The sequence below is a fragment of the Macrotis lagotis genome, chromosome 2 (genome assembly GCF_037893015.1).
Source record: "Macrotis lagotis isolate mMagLag1 chromosome 2, bilby.v1.9.chrom.fasta, whole genome shotgun sequence".
NCBI classification, from domain to species: Eukaryota; Metazoa; Chordata; class Mammalia; order Peramelemorphia; family Peramelidae; genus Macrotis; species Macrotis lagotis.
In genome coordinates, this window is record NC_133659.1 from 14,434,584 (window position 1) to 14,454,157 (window position 19,574).

The 19,574-nt window shown below is 39.7% G+C and overlaps 1 protein-coding gene across 2 annotated transcripts in view; it reads right to left on the reverse strand.

The window, feature by feature from the left end:
• UBE2U (ubiquitin conjugating enzyme E2 U) overlaps window positions 1-19,574 on the reverse strand; it is a 72,593-nt gene that overhangs the window by 16,434 nt on the left and 36,585 nt on the right. For both annotated transcript variants that reach the window (XM_074220311.1, XM_074220310.1), the window contains 2 exons: window positions 15,245-15,320; window positions 2,267-2,370 (listed from right to left, as the gene is read on the reverse strand). In XM_074220311.1, the coding sequence (XP_074076412.1) occupies window positions 2,267-2,370; window positions 15,245-15,320 (180 nt within the window). The remainder of the gene's footprint in view (window positions 1-2,266; window positions 2,371-15,244; window positions 15,321-19,574) is intronic.

Here is a 19,574-nt window from a genome sequence, read left to right on the forward strand (position 1 = left end):
TATATATAGAATAGAGATAGATAGATGATAATTGATAGATGGATAGATGATAGATAGATGGATAGATAGATATAGATAGATATAGATATGGATATCTGGACAGATATATATATATATATATATATGTATATGATAGATAGATGGTGCTAGGAAATGCTTATTGACTGACCAACTAAACTATGCCTGAATTCAAGACATTGATAAAAAACTGAACAACAGAGGCCAATCAGAGGTCCCAAATATGTCAACTCGACATCATCTCTTTAATAGCCAGTCTCAGTCCGAATCATCTTGAGCAAGCTATAGTTTCTGACTCTGGGCAGCTGGATTCTGCATTTGAAATGCATTTAACATTACTGCACAAGGAAAACCTTCACCTCCACCCCAATTAGCTCTACAAGTATTCTATAGCTACATCTTCAGATAGTTGATTACCGAAGTGCTTCAGCACAGGATCTCCTTAAAATGGACTGTTCTGGAGAATTATAGTATCATTTGCATTTCTAAAAACTGGATTGCTAAGCAACTTCTCAAGAGAACTTCTCTGGGGGAAAAATAATGTTGCACTGAAATGATAAATGCTGTGTGTGTAAATTCCTCACGTGCCTCCGCATTGCTCCTGAGAAGATGGGTGTGTTAGGGTAGGGGCTCTGTCTAGGATCAGAGGCTTCCACAAGTAAGGGGGAAGCCTCTGACTCCATTCAATCCTTTGCACTCCTCATTAGATGATTAGAAATGATATGTTTTGTAAACACCACCAGATGGCAGCAACGACTTTAGGAAGTGGAACAATGACAGCCTCTTTCTCTCTTCTACTTGGACCATGGCAGCCCTTGTAAAACAAAGCAGCTAGTCCAGGGGCTTTTATTTGCTTGTTCCCTAGTCCCCCTTGTGTTTGATACAGGAGAAGGAAAGAGAGCAGCCTTCAGAGGGGTTTAAGGAGTTAGACAATTACTCTGGGCCCTAGTTTCTTCATCTGTAAAGTTTAGGGGAAGGTTAAACTAGAAAGACTTCAGGATTACTTGTTGTTACATCTATGCAGTTGTAAAAAGGCAAATTAAGATTTGCTTAGAAGAAACACTTCCTAATACGCTACAGGAGAACAACATTAGATTTGAAGTCAAAAGTAGAATAGAATGCCTTCAAGGCTAGTGAAGGTTTTTGAAGGTCATTGAAGGTTCTTCACATAATTGTTAGGTGACTATTTGCCAAATATGTTTGTAGAGACTATTCTTGGTAATAAAGTACGGGCGGGTTACACTAGATGACCTCAGAAGTCCTGTCTAAACTGGATGTTCTGTGATTCAGTGATCCAGAAGTCAACTTTATCTTGTCCAAGAGTCATAGGAAAAAGGTGGGAGTTGTGATGATTGGTGCTGCCCCACTGAAGAAGAATGAGGTAGCTGTTTGCTGATATTCTATGATAATATGAAAATTCTCTCTCTTTTTGCAGCACAAATTGAGGACTCAAGAAAACACCTCACAAGGCTTGTTAAATCACTTAGGGTGATTCACAAAGGCACTAATGATACCCAGAGAATAGGGACAGAATTGCTAAGGATAATGAAATCGCAGGTGGTCTTTTATGGCTGTTACAGTATTATAGCTATGCGAATTCATAACCATGTGAATGATTAAACCCAAAGAGTTATTACTAATAGGTCAATGTTAACTTGAAAAGACATCTCTGCTGGAATGGTTCAAGGATTTGTCCTTGGGCCTGGTCTATTCAACATTTCTTCAATATCTTTAATTAAGATCAAATTTGTGGATGACATAAAACTGAGAATAATCACTATCACATTGGAATAAAAAGTTGGGGTCCCAAGAATTATTTAAATGATGTGTTGATAGAATTTTAGAGATTATTGTAAAGTCTTAAATTTGAGAATTTTTTTTTAAAAATTCAATTTCCTAAGTATAAGGGAGGAAAAGTGTGGCAACAATAATAGAAAGATCTAGGGGGTTTCAGCATGATCAAAATAAGCACACAAGTATGATGCAAAAAACAAAAAAATCAATGCTATTTTAAACTTTGTTAAGAGAGGCACAGTTAATAGTTTCTTCAAGATTTTAGTGCCCCTGTATTCTACTATTGCATAGTAACATCTATAATATTCTATTTTCCAATACTTCTTGGGGTGGCATTTTGGTCAGGATTCAGAGGAGGCCAAGAAGGATGGTGAAGTGGCCACCTTATAATTTGTCTTTGGGTATGTTAGTTCCATAAATTTCATATACAAAAGTTAGATTGGATTAAATTTACCTGATGTGCTGTTCTGTGCATTCTTAATGGACTGCAATAAGCTTCTATCTAATTTTGTAGGCAACCTATTCTCCCGAGCAATTCTAGACATGATGGAATGAAATCTAAAAAGAGAAAAACAAATCATCCAACTTTTAAACTAAATCAAGTTTTGTTTGTTTGACTCAATTTTAAATTAAATTTTATTTTTTCAATTCATCAAAATCTATCTTTTTTGTCTTCCCTAATCCCCTCATTGAAAAAGGAAAACAAAATCCTTATAAAAATATACATAGTTAAGTAAAACAAATTTCTATATAGGTCATATCCCAAAAAAAGTATCATCGTTATCCTGAGTCCATCACCTCTTAATCTAAAGATGAGTAATGAAATATGCTTCATTACTGATCCTTTGATATCCTGGTGGTTATTGCATTAATCAGAGTTAGCAAATTTCTCAAAATTTTATTTTTACATTAGCATGATTGAACAAATTATTTCCCTGGTTCTGCTCACTTCTGCATCAATTCATAAAAGATTTTGTAAGTTTCTCTGAAACAGTCACTTTCATCATTTTATGCAACAAAATAATATTCCTTAACATTCATAAAACTTAACTTAGTAATCCATTCACCAATTGATGTGAACTCCCTTATTTTCCAGATCTTTGGTACTATAAAAAGAGCAACTGTAAATATTTTGTTAAATTAAGTTCTTTTTCTCTTTTGCTGATCTTTTTAGGTTACAGGCATACTAGCAGCATATTCAACCAAGAGTACATACAATTGAAATCCTCAATATAAAATTCCCCAATATTTTGGGGAAATAGTTCCAAACTGTTTTCCAGAATGGCTAACTAATCCTTAATTCTATCACTGCCCTTTTTTCTGCTGTACATTTTCCTTCGTTTTTCATTGAGTTTGTCAATATGGTAGATATGAGGTAGAAGAGAATTGCTTTAATTTGCATTTCTCTAATTATTGGGGCAGTTTTTTCCCCTTATAATTAGTGATGGTTTGGATTTCCTTTTTTTCCTTTTTTTTTTTAGGTTTTCTTTTGCAAGGCAATAGGGTTAAGTGGCTTTCCCAAGGCCACACAGCTAGGTCATTATTAAGTGTTTGAGGTCAGATTTGAACTCAGGTCCTCCTGACTCCAGGGTCAGTGCTCTATCCACTGTACCACCTTAGCTGCCCTGGATTTCTTTCTTTGACCATGTAGCTCATCTAGCAATTTGAAAATGTACTAGATTTATAAAATACCGAGGTGACCTGGAATATGAGATCTTGAAGGTTTTAGCACTACTAAGATTGAACAAGTGTTGAGTGATTTCTATTATTCCCTTCAATACGGTTTCCAGTGGTGTAATCATTAGGAAACAAAGGAAAGGGAATTTCCTGAGAGTTACGACTTTCAATGTAAGAAATATGAGGTCATTCTAGAATTACAGAATCTTAGAGGCCAACTACTGTAACCAGTGAAGAGAGGAACCAGACCTAAAGGTTCAATGTTAGTTTCCTTCCAGGTGAGAACACTTATCAATGGGAGGCTGACACATATTCTTCAACTTACAGTGGTGAAATTTGACTTAGAATGCCGGTGTCTCCCAGCCATAGTATATCAGAGCATAACTTGAACTCAGAGTTTCTTAGCTCCAAAGCCAGCTTTCTCCACGCTTACACCACATTGTCTTGCAATTCAACCAGTACCTGAACATGACTCCTCTCCTCCAAGTTCCCTTTATATAATCACTGAAAATAGTCTTTCAGTCTTAGTTTGAAGACTGCCAATGAAAGGGAACCCACCTCTACCCCTCCTTTCCAAGGCTGCACATCTCACTTTAGAGACTCTTTTACTATTAGGAAATTTTTCTTCAATTAAGCCTAAATCTGTCCTTCCAATGTCTAGCATTTGCTCCTGGTTTTGTGTCCTAGGGTTCAGCAGAACAAATCTAATCATTTTTTTCCCAATTGCTCTTTCAGTCCATGAAAACAGTTTTTCTCTCCCTTCTGTTCTCAATTTTACAGACAGAATTACATCTATAGTTAATAATAGTTCATATGAGCTCATCCACAAACAGTTGCATAGACATAATTTTTTTAAAGATTTTATTTATTTTGAGTTTTACAATTTTCCCCCAATCTTACTTCCCTCTCCCATCCACCCCACAGAAAGCAATTTGTCAGCATAGACATAAATTTTTAAAAAAATTTTTACATGAAACAATTATTTTGTTTTTGACTGCGACTTTGATAAACAAGTAATGAAAAGTCCTGTGTGTTTTCACATATCCCTTTTCTATCTTTTCCTTCTGTGTGTTTGAGATGAGCTGATGTCACTATCACAACATCTAAATAGTTATATATCCATTGCTTATTTCATTTATTTCCTTTAGTCTGTGCTACCTCACATGATCCTCTCATACCTTCTATATTCTTTGTATGTCTCAGTTCTTATGTAGAAACAATTATGTTCTTCTGTCACATTTCATTTAGCCAGTCATCAATGATAGAACACTAATATCGTGTGTTTCCAGTTTTTTGCTATTGTGAATTTTTTTTTACAGATTTTCCCAATATCAGAAGCATCCTGAGTGTATCATTTCTGTAGTTAGATAACCAGGTCATAGAGAAAGCACATTTTTCAGTTGTTTTTGGACACTTTGAGAGTCCATTTGAGTTTAGTTTGGGTTTTTTTTTTGGCAAAGACACTGGAGAATGGTTTGTCATTTTCTTCTCCATCTCATTACGCATACTGAGGAAATTGAGGCAAACTATGTTAAGTAATTTGCCTAGGGGCCTTAATTGCTAATAAATGTTTGAGGTCAGGTTTGAACTCAGGTCTTCTGTCTCTAGGCATGGTGCTCTATCCACTATGCCACCTAGCTACTCTCATATATCCACATAATGCCACATTGTTTTACAAAAAAATTGTAGGAATTTCCAACTTTATTAGTAATATGCCCATTTCTCACCTTCCTTACCAATATTTAATGTTATGATTTTTAACTATTTTTCCAGTTTTATGAGGGCAAAGTGATAGCTCTAGTTTTCATTTGTATTTTTCTTATTAGAGAATTTTAATAATTATTTTGAAAAGGATTTATTTCTATTTTGTATTACTTCTTTTGAGAAGAGTCTATTCTCTTTTGATTATTCTTTCTTCTCATTTGGACTGCCTTATTTCATCCTTACAGGAAACTCCAGTAAAGGATTTCCTTTAGCAATGCAGAATAAGTAACTTCTCTACAATTTATCTGGTTAGACAGCAGCCTGGTTACTAATAGTTGACTTTCTTGGGATTATGCAGCTAAAGTGTGTCAGAGGGGTATTTGAACCAAGATGGTCCTGACATTGAGGTCACCTTTCTATTAATTATGTCATTCTGTCTCTTTTGACCATTCCATCGAATTTTTATGTCCATCCTTTATCATATTTACTTTCCAGGCTTTTCCTCTCTTTATTTCTTGGTAATTTGTTTTGTATTTTGCAAAGAATCTTTATTTTTATTTAATGAATGCCATCTATTTTGTCCCTTATACTTTCCTATGGTTTCAGAAATATATTGACTAACTAAGGACAAACTTGGGAAGTTCTGGAAAGCTTCATCACTGGGAAGTTAGTCAGTAGATTATGAATTCTTTGAGCCTGACAACTCATGAAATAAATGCCCTTACTTTTCTGGAGCTACTTTTAGATTCTGTAGTGATGATGCCAAAGCATAAGAAAAGAAGGTGCTAAGGGTCATGGGGTTTTTATAGCATTTCATAATTTTCAGTCTAATGTATATCTTTCCTTCTTCCTCACTCTCTCCCCTTCGTGACAACTGAGAAAAGAAAAAAAATCCATTCCAAACAGAACAGATTTCAGCCTTGGCCACGTCCAAAACACTATTCTTCAGTCTGCACAATGAGTCCCCTTTCTGTCAGGAAGTGGGTGAAATGTTTCATCCTGACTCCTATGGAAATATGATTGGTCACTGCAACAATTAGAGTTTCTAAGTTTTTCAAAGTTCACCTAAGTCTTCTTGCGTTTTCCAGACCCATCACTTCCCCTTTTTCCCACCCCAGTCATATACTCTAATTTTTTCAACCGTTCCCCACTGACCTCTTCTATTTGACATCAGAGGGAAGATGTGACGGATGGAAATCTCCAAGTTTCTTTTACAGAGGTTCACAAAAACTACTGGCCAAGGGGCGGCTAGATGGCATAGTGGATAGAGCACTGGCCCTAGAGTCAGGAGTACCTGGGTTCAAATCCAGTCTCAGACACCTAATAATTACCTGGATGTGTGGCCTTGGGCAAGCCACTTAATCCCATTTGCCTTGCAAAAACCTAAAAAAAACCTACTGGCCAAGCACAAATTAAGTCAGTAGGCACAAGGAAGGAGGGAATTAACTGAGGACTTAGAAGGGCATCACATTGGGGCATTCACTTGCTAAGAGGACAAGAGAGTTAACCTAGGTAAACAGAAGAGTGAGATTCACAGTCAATGGAGAACTAAGACCAAGACAGGCAATCCTGGACAGGAATGGGATGTGGATCCATCTAGGGTTTGTCTTCCGTTTCTTCCTCAGTCACATAGGGGCAGCTAAGTGATGCAGTGGATAGAGCACTGGTTTTGGAGTCAGGAGGATAGGAGTTCGAATCCAATCTCAGACTGTGTCACCTTGGCAAGTCACTTAATCCTGATTGTCTCTCTTCCAGGACATCTCCAGTTGGTCTTCCTCAAGAATGAAGGACAAACATCATTCATCAGTCACTTTATAGAGGTAGGGCACTCCATCAACCACCAAATATTTACTAAGACCTTCTATTTCCCGGGCACTGTGCTGAGCCCAGGAGTACAAATACAAAAAATAAAACAATTCCTTCTTACATAAAACTTATATTATAATGAGGGAAGATGAGTATACACACATACAGACATATATATATTTACACATATTCTTGTGATCCCATATATCTGTACATATAAATTCAGAATAAATAAAAGAACAAATAATACAAAGACATACAAAATAGCTATAGGAGGATACACTTGGGGAGTAATAAATTAACATTATATGACATCGAAGCTTTTTACATAGTCTATTTAATCCTCACGACCACATTGGAATGTAGGTACCGTTCTCTAGAAAGAGAAGATAATTTCTTTTTCTTTTTCCTTTTTTTTATGGGGGTGGGGGTGGGGAGGAGATATGATTCCAGAGAACAGAAGTAGAACCAGTCAGTAGAAGTTATACTTCCTAACAATTCAGGATGTCTGACAAGGCAATGGTCCATGTCCTGAGGGAGTGAGCTTCCTGTCAGTGAAAATGTCCAAGGAGATGTCAGATAGTCGGTATCAGGATGTGGCAGACGTGATTCTTGATATCTGGTAGAAAAGGTTCAGGCTCTGGTTGTCTCTTACTCCTCGAGTGCCCGGAACTGGTCACTAGATTCCTTTGGACTTACATTCCCTCAGCTGGCCAAATCTATGATCCTATGACCCTTTTGTAACATGTTTAGCCTATGTCTATATTCTTTCTTGCCACAAGATGGCAGCCAAGTCTTGGACTTTGGGAGTCAGAACCCATTCCATAGGAAGACCAACTGAGACGCCTAGCCTCCTAGGATCATAGATTTAGGGCAGGATGCACCTTTTTAAGGATCATCTAGTCTGCTGTTTCCCCTGTTTAACTGTACAGATGAGGAAACTGAGGCCCTAAGAATGTCAATGACTTAAGCAGGAAGTAATAGAGTTACAAACCTGCCATTTCCATTTCAGTGTTGCCCCTTATGCTATAGTTCATGAAACGGATGGCCACATGCCTAAATTAAACGCTGCAGCGTTAGGCATTGGGCTCACACATTTCTCGTGGCTAAGATCAAAATGTGCAACTCTCAATTTTTGTTCAATTTAAATCATTCTGATGAACAGAATTTAAAAAAGGAAAAAAAAAAGGAAAGAATTAAAAATAACTTTGTTCCAAGGATCATAGATTGAGAGTTAGAAGGGGCCTATGGGACTTTTATCTTGTCCAATTGTCTTATTTGACAGAGGATAATACTGAGGTCCAGAGGGTTGGGTGGTTTCCCCAAAGTCACAAATAAGTGAAAGTCTCAGATCCTCTGTCACTGTTGCTCCTTTCCCTCATAGCCCAGTGGCTAGAGCAGAGGACCGACGTTCCAATCTGTCACTGAGCAGGCCCCTTTACCACTAGCTGCCTCAGTTTCCAACTATGTGACCCTGAGTGAGTCATTTAACCCCCAATAATTTCAGTTCCCACACTTTTACAATGGGCATAAATAGACTCCTGTTTTCCAGGGTTGTGGTGAAAATACGATGAGATAATATTTATAAAATGTCTGTCAAAACTTAAATGCAGGCTGCCGTTATTACTCAAATGGTTGCTTCCCTGCACTGACTCATTAGAACACTGTAAGATTAGAAAAGATGAATGATAAACTTCTTCCAATTTATTAAGCTTTACAATTGTATGGTATAAACGTTCCCCCTAAAAGCAGGGGAAAAAAAAAATAAAACCTCTGAGAACAAATTAGTCCCACCAAGCCTTGTACAGGGTTCATTTCCTGCCCCAATCTTCTTCACTGCTTTTGGGGAACCAGTGGCCTCCCTGCCTCCCAAAGTCACAGGCTCGGAGTAGCTTCAATTCTTCACATATCTCATTAGTGACCAAATCTGGACAATTCTTTCTACACAACATCTCTCAAACCCCTACCCTCTCTGTATGAAAATAATCATCCCTCTTCGAGTTTAAACCCTCATCACCTCTTGCTCGAACAAGCACAATACCTTCCCAACCAGCCTTCCTCCCTCAGCGTCTCTCCCAATGTATCTTTCTCTCAGCAAACCTAAGCAGGTAACTCCACAACTCAATAAACTCAAGGGGCTCCCTATTACCTCCAGTATCAGGAATGAAGACCTCTTGCTTGTCAAATTTTTTACCCCTTGGCATCTTCCTAGCTTTCTAGTTTAGTCAAACTACCTTTTTTCCTCGCAGGAGAAGCTCCCAAAGTCTTTCAGTCTTGAAATGAAGTTTCCCTCCTCCCCACTTCTCGAACCTTTTTTCCTCCTTTGAAACTCCAGTCAAATACCCCCAACCTTCCTGAAACCTTTCCCAGACTCCCAAGTGTGAGCTCACCTCTCCTTATTCCTGTATGCATCCAGAATGTACACAGTCATTTTCATGTTCTCTCCCCATTAAGGTGGAAGATCCTTGAGGACAGGGACTTACTAGCTGTGTGACCCTTAGGAAGTCATTTCACTCCATTTGCCTCAGTTTCCTCATCTGTAAAAATGACCTGGCAAAGGAAATAGCCAAGAAAATCCCAAACGGGATCATAATATGATGGAAGTAGTTCAGTGATCACAGCAACCAACCGCACTGTACTTACTACTGTCTAGTCCCTATTACAGGATACCTCATAAATGTGGAAGCTGATCATAATTGACATTTTTAGAAATCAGTTACACAAGTACAAGACGAAAGAAACGGCTAGACAATAGTAATTCATGCGAAAAAGACCTTGGGACTTTAATAGACTGCAAGCTCAAGATGGATCAATAGTGAAGAATAAAAAAATGTGTCCTGAGGCTACAGCGTGGGCTGGCAAATGCACAGAAGAAAACACAATGCACAGAAGAGGATGCAAGTAATACAACTGCTTAATTCCTTGTGAAAATGTGTGGTGTTTAGGGATAGCTAGGTGGTTCAGAGGCAGAAGGACCAGAGTTCAAATTTGCCCTCAAACATTTCCTAACTTTGTGACCCTGGGCAAATCACTTAACCCTGATTGCCTCCAAATATTTTTTATTATATAACATATGAACAAATTTTATATTAATATGTATTTCCATGGATAAATTCATTTGTTGATATGGATATAGAATTAGAAATAGAGATATGTGGGTAAGGACTCCTCTCTCTCTCTCATATATATACATATATATATACATATATATACATGCATATATCTGTGCTTGCATCAAGATAGGAAATTCCTCAGTGACAAAATCCCCACTAGCAGTGCAGATCAGAAATTCCTTTGTACCTTCAAGTTTTAGATCATTGCCTAAAGCACAGGTGTCAGACCCAACTCTACCTGTCACCTGCCATACTCTCTAGTGCTGCCAGAACCAGATTACAAGGTAATTAAGAAATATTGAACAAAACAGATAAATATTAAATAATAAATAAATAAATAAATAAGAAAATATAAATTATCCCCTGGGAGAGAGGGAGGGAGAGAGATAAACAGAGACAGAGAGAGAGATACAGAGAGAGAGAGAGATAGGCAGAGACACAGACAGAACAGAGACAGAGACATAGAGAAGCAGAGGTGGGGTAGACAGTCTAAATATAAATAGAACAGACACATCTAGATACCTGCTGTGAACTGGGGAGATACCAATGCAAAGCAGCTCTACCCTCAAGGTGCTTGTCACTGGAAGAAGACAATGCATAAATGGGTGGGTGTGGTGAAGAGGAGATCCCAAAGGGGCAAGAAGACCTGAATTTGTTCAAGACAAGGCAGAAGCTTAGCCGCCAGGCCCAGGGAAGGAGTCCAAAAACTACAGTGGGAGGAAGACCAAGATCATGGCAAGTGGAATGGGGAAAGAGGTCAAGAATAGGTATGGAAGGGTGGCTAGGTGGTGCAGTGGATAGAGCACCAGCCCTGGAGTCAGGGGGACCTGAGTTCAAATCCAGCCTCAGACACTTAATAAATGCCTGTGTGGCAAGTCACTTAACCCCATGGCCTTGCAAAAATAAATAGATAGACAGATAAAATTTACAAAAAAGAATGGGTATGGAGCCCTAGTCCTCAGCCAACTCAACTAGTCTGTGAAGTATGTTTAATGAGCGCTATTGTTATTCTCATTTTGCATCTGTGGAAACTGATACTCAGAAAGGTGAGTAACTCCTCTCATAATTATGCTGCCATTCACTGTCAGAGACAGGATCTGAACGCAGTTCTCTCTTGATTCCAAGTCGCCTTCCTCTCTCCTCCTACTACATCATGTCTGGGTCTTTCAATTCTCTTATACAGAATACACGCAATACTAGCCACCAAAAGACTGGTATTTGTGGGTATCTCTCTGTTTCTGCTACTCTAACGCAGCAGCATGATTAAGGCCATCGTCTAGGAAGATCTGAAGATTTTCTGACTAAACCAAAATAAATCAATCATTATCAAAAAGTCCCCAGTCCTTAGAATGATGCCTGTCAGACAATCAAAGCTCAATTCATGTTTGAGGATCTTGGTTCTCACCAACTGGGAAGCAGAGGACCTGAGCTCAGTGCCTTTTTCTGTTAATAACTGGGTGATTATTGAATTATCTGGGCCTCAGTTCCCCCAATTATAAAAATAAAAATAAGAAGATTGGATGAGATGGCGGTAGCCCCCCCCCTTCTAGCTCAAAATCTATGAATTCTTATTGAGGGATCAGTCTTGAATATCACCATTCTTCTGACCTTTCCTATATAATCAGACCTTTGTACTTCAAAATGTAACCACAAGAAAATATTCATGCCAGCCAATGAAAAGCACCAAAGGAACTGGGCAATCCAAGTTGGAGTCTGTTTTTAACTAATGAAATCCACAGTTGAAATGCAGAAAATCCAACGCTCCAAAGAGGTTCTCATCAGCCACCAGATGGCATTGAGTGTGAGGGCTTTTGCCTGACAGGGTCAACAGGCCTCCAGTAATTTGTCCTAAGCCTTCACAAGAACCCAGGGGGAAGCCAGCCTGCAAGGGTTCCAGGAGCCCACAACTGCCTCCACCACATGTCCAAGTGGACAGAGAAGTGGAAAGTGACAAGATCTGACTTTCCCTGGGTTGGGGGGCACAGGGGATGCTGGGGGATGGCATAATGAATCGATTAGCCAAGAAATAAAACAAAGCAGTTCTGTTACAGGAAATCAGAAAGGAAGTCGGGTCGGAGGAGAATTAACCTCCTCGTCTAGAAGGCTTCTTCGACTCTAAAAGAAGCCCTACACTGGCGGTCAGGAAAGAGCAGGCTCACACCACCTTCCAATTCTGCCTAATAGAGGCTGCTCTCTTACTCCTAATTCATTTTGAAAGCAGAAAAATATCAAAGAGGAGGGGGGAAAAGCATTCCTTCAATTTGGGCTTCAAGAAAAATTATTGCTGAAGTCAACCAAGGAAAGAAAATCTGATGAAAAATGTACTTTGAATTATACTGTTAAAGGTGGAAGAGAGAGATTTTCCAGGAGGGCTTTGAGTCCCCTAGAAATCCAAAGTATTGAATCATTTTTGTCATTAAGATGTCCAGATTTGTCTTCTCTAGATCATGGCATGGAGATATTCTTTACTACCATTTATTATCTGTGTGGCCTTTGGCAGTTCAACATCTCTGGGCTCTGGTTTCCTCAACCCTAAAATAAAGACATTGTGTGAGTAGGCTTTGAGGTCCTTTGAGCTCGAGAGCTGGGATCCATTGACTAGATGGCCTCAGAGCCATAGAATCACATAAGATGGAGCGGAAAGTGGCTTTGGAGGTCACTGAGACTGATCTCATTTTACAGATGAGAAAACTGAGGCTAAAACTGTCTAAGTGATTTGTTCATTGTTCTGTGGGTCACCTCAAATGACAAATTCAACACTCTTAATATGGCAATGAATTGGCTTTGATCCTAAATCTATGATGCTGTAGGTGGCACAATGGACATAGCACCTGAAGTCAGGAAGACTTGACCTCAAGATATTTAATAGCTGTGTGCTTGACTCTGTTTCCTCATCTGTAAAATAAATTCCCCCCCCCCCTTTGTTTTTTGCAAGGTATTAGGATTGTCTTGCTCAAGGTCACACAACTAGGCAATTTTTAAGTGTCTGAGGTTAGATTTGAACTCAGGTCCTCCTGCCTCCAGGGCCAGTGCTTTATCCACTGCACCACCTAGTTGCCCCAGTAAAAATAAGTTGGGGGAAGAGATGGTAAACCACTCCAATATCTTTGCCAAAAAATCCAAATGTAATCAAGAGCCAGACAACAATGATGAGTCTATTGTAGTACAGTCATGGTCATTCAAACTTGTGCTTTCATTGATTTGGGTTACTCCTGGTGTGGGAACTCCGTCTACCTGTGCAGGTCAGCCATTCAACTGTAACCTATAATTTTATTAGAGAACGACTTTTAATGATGACCCAGGGTCGTCCAGTCAGCATGTGTTAAAATTGCGATTGGAGATTGGTTCTTCCTGACTCCAACACAACCCTTTGTCCACTCCACTATGCTGTCTCTCTAGTCCACATGTACAAGACAGGAAAATAAAAGTGCTTGGTGCTCACTAAGAAGGTATTTTTGGAAGACCACATTGAAGTGTTAGAAAGTGAAATGCAAGAAATAAGACACCTGGGACCCTACCCCTGAGGCAGCTGCCACAGAGAGAGAGGTCTATAAAAACAATAAATAAGTCTGGAATATTTGGCGACAGCCATGAGGCAAAACCCAGAGGCGAAAGTCAAGACCTGTTGTCCATTCTGACTCTTAGCAACAGGAATATGTTTTTAGTTTCAGTGATTTCATTTCAGAAATTTTCTTTTTTTAATTATGAACTTGACAAGCCTAAGCAAATACAAACATTTCCATAAACAAAGAACAGAAAAAGAGGATTATATGGGAGACTTGGATCTCGATCATGGATGGTTTGATTTTTAAAGTATATGTTCAATTTAGCACAGTAGCTCTACAGTAGCTGCTGCCCTGCTTGTCTATGTCCCCCTCTGCAAACCCTTCTTTCTTCTCTCTTCTATATGTTTTTAAATGTTTTAATGAAGTCCCTTAAATATTGACTCTAGAAACTGTGTAAGAACTCATCTAAACATGTCATTCCTCAGCTTAAAACTGAAAAAAATAATCCAATGACATCCTGGTGTCTTTCGAATACAGTTCAGTTTCCATGGACTGACATTCGAGACCCTTTATAATATGCCTCCATCTTCCTTTTTAGTTTTTGTTGAATCTATTTTCATATATTACAGTTCAATAAAATAAGACCATTGATGTTCTCCTGTTTCCATGCCTTTGTTTATGCCACATGATGTTGTTCAGATAACCTCGCCTTTCTGTCCCTCAGTTTCCTCATCTGTAGAATAAGGGAGCTGGTATCAATGACCTTTAAGTCTATAGAACTGATTATCCCCAAATTTAGGTGATCATAGCTAAGCCTGCAATCTGGGTCCCTTCTGACCCTCAGATCACATTTTCCCTACCAACTTCCACAGGTCACCACAGATTTGTATTCCTGATCTGGGCTCTGCCTTTTTCTTCTCCCTGATGCCTTGGGGAGGAATTCTTGAATCTTCAGTAATCAATAATAACCTGGCCCTGTCTGGCATAACCAACCTGCCTCCCCTGACCCCTCCCTGAATGGGGATCTCTCAACAGTCTTCTTTCTGGGCTGCCCAGGACAGGAAGCCACAGTCAGCAATGTGGGTGACCCTAAGCCCAAGGTCACTTAAGGAAAGGAAAAGCAGCCCAGAAATTCTTTCCTGATTTCACTCAGTTGGTAAGATCTCTCGGTGCCTTAGATTTCACACAACATTTGGTTTGTCCACTTCCTTTACAATGATCAGCCTTGAGGGTGGGGAATGTTTGGTTTCTGTCCTTGAATCAACTAGTGTGGTGCCAGCATATCGTTTAATAAGTGTTTGTTTTTTGATGGGTCAGAAAACATTTTGCATTATGCTCTTTGCATTCAATGTGTTTTGTATTCATGTCTATATTTTATCTCTAATTTGATAGTGAACTCTGTGAGGGCAAGAATTCTGTCTTCTTTAATCACTTTATCTCTCCCCAAGACCTAGTTCTGCATACTGTAGAAACTTAATAAATGTTTATCCAAGAGAAGCTGAAGGTGACCTGCGACAAGTATTTAAAAATGAGTTATCCATGCCCTACCGCCATCAACAAGCACCCATTTGGGTACTTGGTATACAGTCCCAGCCCCTCTAGGCACAATCAGACTCAATTACTTACTTGGCATCCCAGTCTCGACCTGTTTTCATGTTCTTGTCCTTCCATTTTTTGTAGGTTTCCAAGAGAGGCTGAGACACTGCATTGAAGGAGAAACAGAGATATATAACTCATGCATCCACTTGAAGTTTTTGCTGAAGATCTTCCAACACACCTGGGAGTCAGGTAATATGCATGAGTATCCCTGTTTTACAGATGGGGAAACTGAGGCTCTGATATTAGTCAGTCTCCTGCAGTCAAGGTCAGGTCCCATGGTCTTAAAATCATGACTTGTAGAAATCTTGACCTAATGAAATTTGAGATACATTAATAAGTTCAGAATTGCTAAGTGTACATATCTCAGGTTGCTTTAATGACTCATTAAGTCTCATTTAATACCTTTCATTAAGGGAGCTTACTTTGCAATAAAGATCTGTGAACATACACCTCAGCAGCCAGAACATAACAGACATTTAAATAGGTATTTGCTGATTGATGTCTGTCAAATCCCATTAAATTGTTGAGTGGAGGAGAGGGTTCCAGGAACCACATTTTAAGAAGGGAATTGATAAGTTGGACAGCTTCCAAGAAAGGGTGGCCAGAAGGAGAAGGACCCTGAATCCAACCCTGAAGAAGCACAGGGGAAGGAATGGAGGTTATTTAGCCCAGAGAAAAGGAGACTCATGGATTACACCATAGCTGTCTCCAAGTATTGAAAGGCTGTCATGTGAGAGAGGGATTAGGCTTGTTTTATTCAGCCCCAGAGGGCAGAATCAGGAGGATTCAAAAAGGCAAATTGAGGCTTGACAAAGCTTCCCAATGATTAGTGTTACCCGCAAGTGTAAGGCGCTCCCTAGAGAGGGGGTGAGAAATGTTGGATGGTCTCTTAACCAACTGATAACGTGGCTCATTGAACCCCAGATCTTGGGTAGTTTTTGTCCTTCATTATTGAAGACCACAAAAATGACATCACTATGTTTGAGACAAATGACAGTGTCCTACTGTGGCTGATCAGACCAATAGAAGCTCAGAAGGCTCTACCACAGGTTGGGCACAAATAGTCCATGTAAATACCTGGGGTAAGTACTCTATTTACAGATGCCACATTTCCTTTGAGTTGCTTCCATTCTGCCTTCCTCGTAGAGTGTAGCACCCTCACGCATGAGGGCATGCCATGCTGGGTGGTCCTGTGCCAGGATCTCACATGCTGTAAGTCAATTCTAAAGTTTTTCAATGAGCTCTTCAGGGTGTCTTGGTATCACTCCTTCTGATCCCCTTGTGAGCGCTTGCCATGTGTGAGTTTTCCATAAAATAGTCTTGTTGGCAAGCATATATCTGACATTCTAATGGCGTCTCCAATCCCTCTCTGTAGCAAGGTTGGAATGCTAGGCAGTTTAGCTGAGAAAGGACCTCAATGTCTGGGATCTTCTCCCATCAGGGGATCTTCTGCATCTTCTTACGACAATTTTAATGGAAGCAATTCAGTTTCCTGACATGGTGCTGGTAGACTGTCCAGGTTTCACAGGCCTATAGCCATGAGGTCAGCACAATGACCCTGTAGACCTTCAGTTTGGTCATCAGTCTAGTACCTCTTCTTGTCCACACTTTCTTTTGGAGACTTTCAAAAACTGAGCTAGCTCTGGCAATGCGTGGGTCAACCCCATCGTCAATGTGAACCTCCCAGGAAAGGAACATTGCCAAGGGAAGTGAACTTGTCCTCAGTCCTCACGATTTCTTCATTTGCTGTAATCATGTGGAAGGTCTGGTGCTGACTGATGGAGCACCTGGATTTTCTTAGTGTCCATTGTTAGATCAAAATAAGCACAAGCAGCAGAGAATTGATCCAGACTTTGCAGGCTGCATTGAGGACAGAGTCATCTGCAAACAGAAGATCCTGCACCAACCCTCCCTCGACTTTGGTCTTGGTTTGTAGCCTTTACACGTTAAAGAATTTGCCATCAGCATGGTAGCTGACCTTGAGGCCATGTTCATCTTTGTTGGAGGCATTTGATAATAGGGTGGAAAACATCAGGCTCAAAAAGTATGGGAGCAAGGACACAGTCTTGTTTTACTCCATTGGTGACTGGGAAATCTCAAGAGCATTGTCCACTAACAGAACCCAGGCATGCATGTCGGCATGGAACTGATGTACAATACTGATGAACTTCTCCGGGCAACCAAATGTTGATATAATTTTCCATAAACCTTCCTGACTGATGGTCACTGATGGCATTGGTCATATCTACAAATAGTGTATATAGACCTTTGTTCCTGGCATTTTTCCTGGAGTTGTTGGGCAGCAGACATCATATTGACTGTTCCTCTATCCTTTCTGAAGCCACACTGGCTCTCAGGGAGGTGACCAACTTCCAGGTGAAGGATTAGTCTATTGAGAAGGAGTCTGCCAAGAATCTTACCAGCAATGACTAAAAGAGTGTGATTTGTCACAGGACAATCTGTTTCCTTTACCTTTATAGAGATGGTTGATGATCCCCCCATCTAAGCCATCTGGTCCAGCTCCCTTATTTTTAAGGTTGAGAAATCTGATACTCAAATGAGGTTAAATCCTTTACCTGAAGTCACACAGGTACTAACTATAAAAGGGAGGATTTGAATCTATTACTTCAAAGCCATCGTTCTTTCTGTTGTGCCACATTGCCACCTGGTGCTCTTTTCATTATCACAGGATTTATTGAAAAGGAATTTGGTTGGGATTAGTTTGATTAAGGTCATATGGAGAGCAAATTGGAAATGACTCACAGAACAATAGCAACAAACCATTCCACAACTTTTGAAAGGACTCTACTTCAAAAAGAGACATACTTCTTAAAGATGAGAGGGATCTTGTGGACAGATCTCCCTTCTAAAAGAGGAATCCCTCATAAATGGCTATTCACACATTGTTTGAACCCTTGGCAGAGTGGGAAGTTTACTACCAAAAAGTCTTGCCAAGAAGTCTCTGCAGATAAGATCATTCTCTAAAGTAAAGCCCAGGCTACCTCCCTACACCTTTACCTGCTCTTCTTAGCTCTACCCTCTGCCACATTATCCTTTTCTCCTTCACCTGGCAGTCTTCCAGGTATTAGAGGCAGTAAGACCCATTAGATTTTTCTTCTTCATAAGCACAAGGATGTTCATATGGTTTCCAGACCACATATCTTTCTGGTTGCCCTAGTCTGGACTATCTCTACTTTGTCATTATCTTCCCTTGAAATGTGGTGCACAGATCAGTTCTGATGACATCTGACAAGTGGTGAGGATGATGGAACTCTCCTCGATGGTAGGATCTCAGCATTGAAAGGAACCTTAGCAGACATCTGATCTAATCTGTCCCTAGGCACACCCAGAAATGTAGACTTGGAAGAAATCTTGGAAGCCACCCACTCTTATGCCCTCATTTTATAGAGGAGAAATTAGAGCTTAACAAGGTTAACTGACTTACCCCAAAGTCACAAGCAATTAGTGGCTGAGCTGGGAACCAAAATCCCTGGTTCCAAATGCAAGGCTCTTTCCCCTCTACTACACATATGAACAAGAATTTCTTCCTATCTCCTCTCTGATTAGTCAAGACTTCCAATGACAGAGAACTAGCCAATCATCTTGTAATTTCAATTAGGGAAGGTTCTAATTTTGGGAAGTGTCTCTTTATATTAAGTCTATATTGCCCTCTTGGCAACTTCCCCATCTCCCCCACCCCCCACCCAGGGTCAAACAGAACAAATCTCATCTGTTTCCATGTGACAGGTCTTTGAATATTTGTATCACATTTCTCATGAGCCTCATCTTTTCCAGACTAAACTTCCATAGTCTCTTCTCCAAATGCCTCTAATCACAATCTTGAGGCCCTTTGCCTCTGTGCTTGCCCAGATTTAGAAGTCCCCAAAGCTCATTAATGTTTCTCCTGAATTGCCAGACCCAGAACTTTGGTCCCTATAATATACTTCGATTTTTGAAGGGAGCTGTGGTTTCATTAATGTAGGGAAACTTCCTTGCTCTACCAACATGGTAACCTTTCTTCACCTTAGAGCCTTAGAGATCTGCCTACTATGTTGAAATGTTAAAGGACTTGTCCAGAGTCATACATCTAATATGGTTTAGAAATAAGACTTGAACTCAGATCTTCTGAGTTTGTTCTCTGTGTCACCAACTATTCCAGATTTCCTCATCTTTTACTTGGATATTTGGAGATTTTCCCAACGTAAATGAAAGCCTTTTTATTTGTACCATTTAACTGCCTTGTTTAATCCTATGAATGTAGGCTCCCTGAGGGCAAGAGCTATTTCATATTGTGTTTCATCCTTAATACCAAGCTTAGAATCTGAGACAGAAGACACCTGATTAATACTTTTCATTT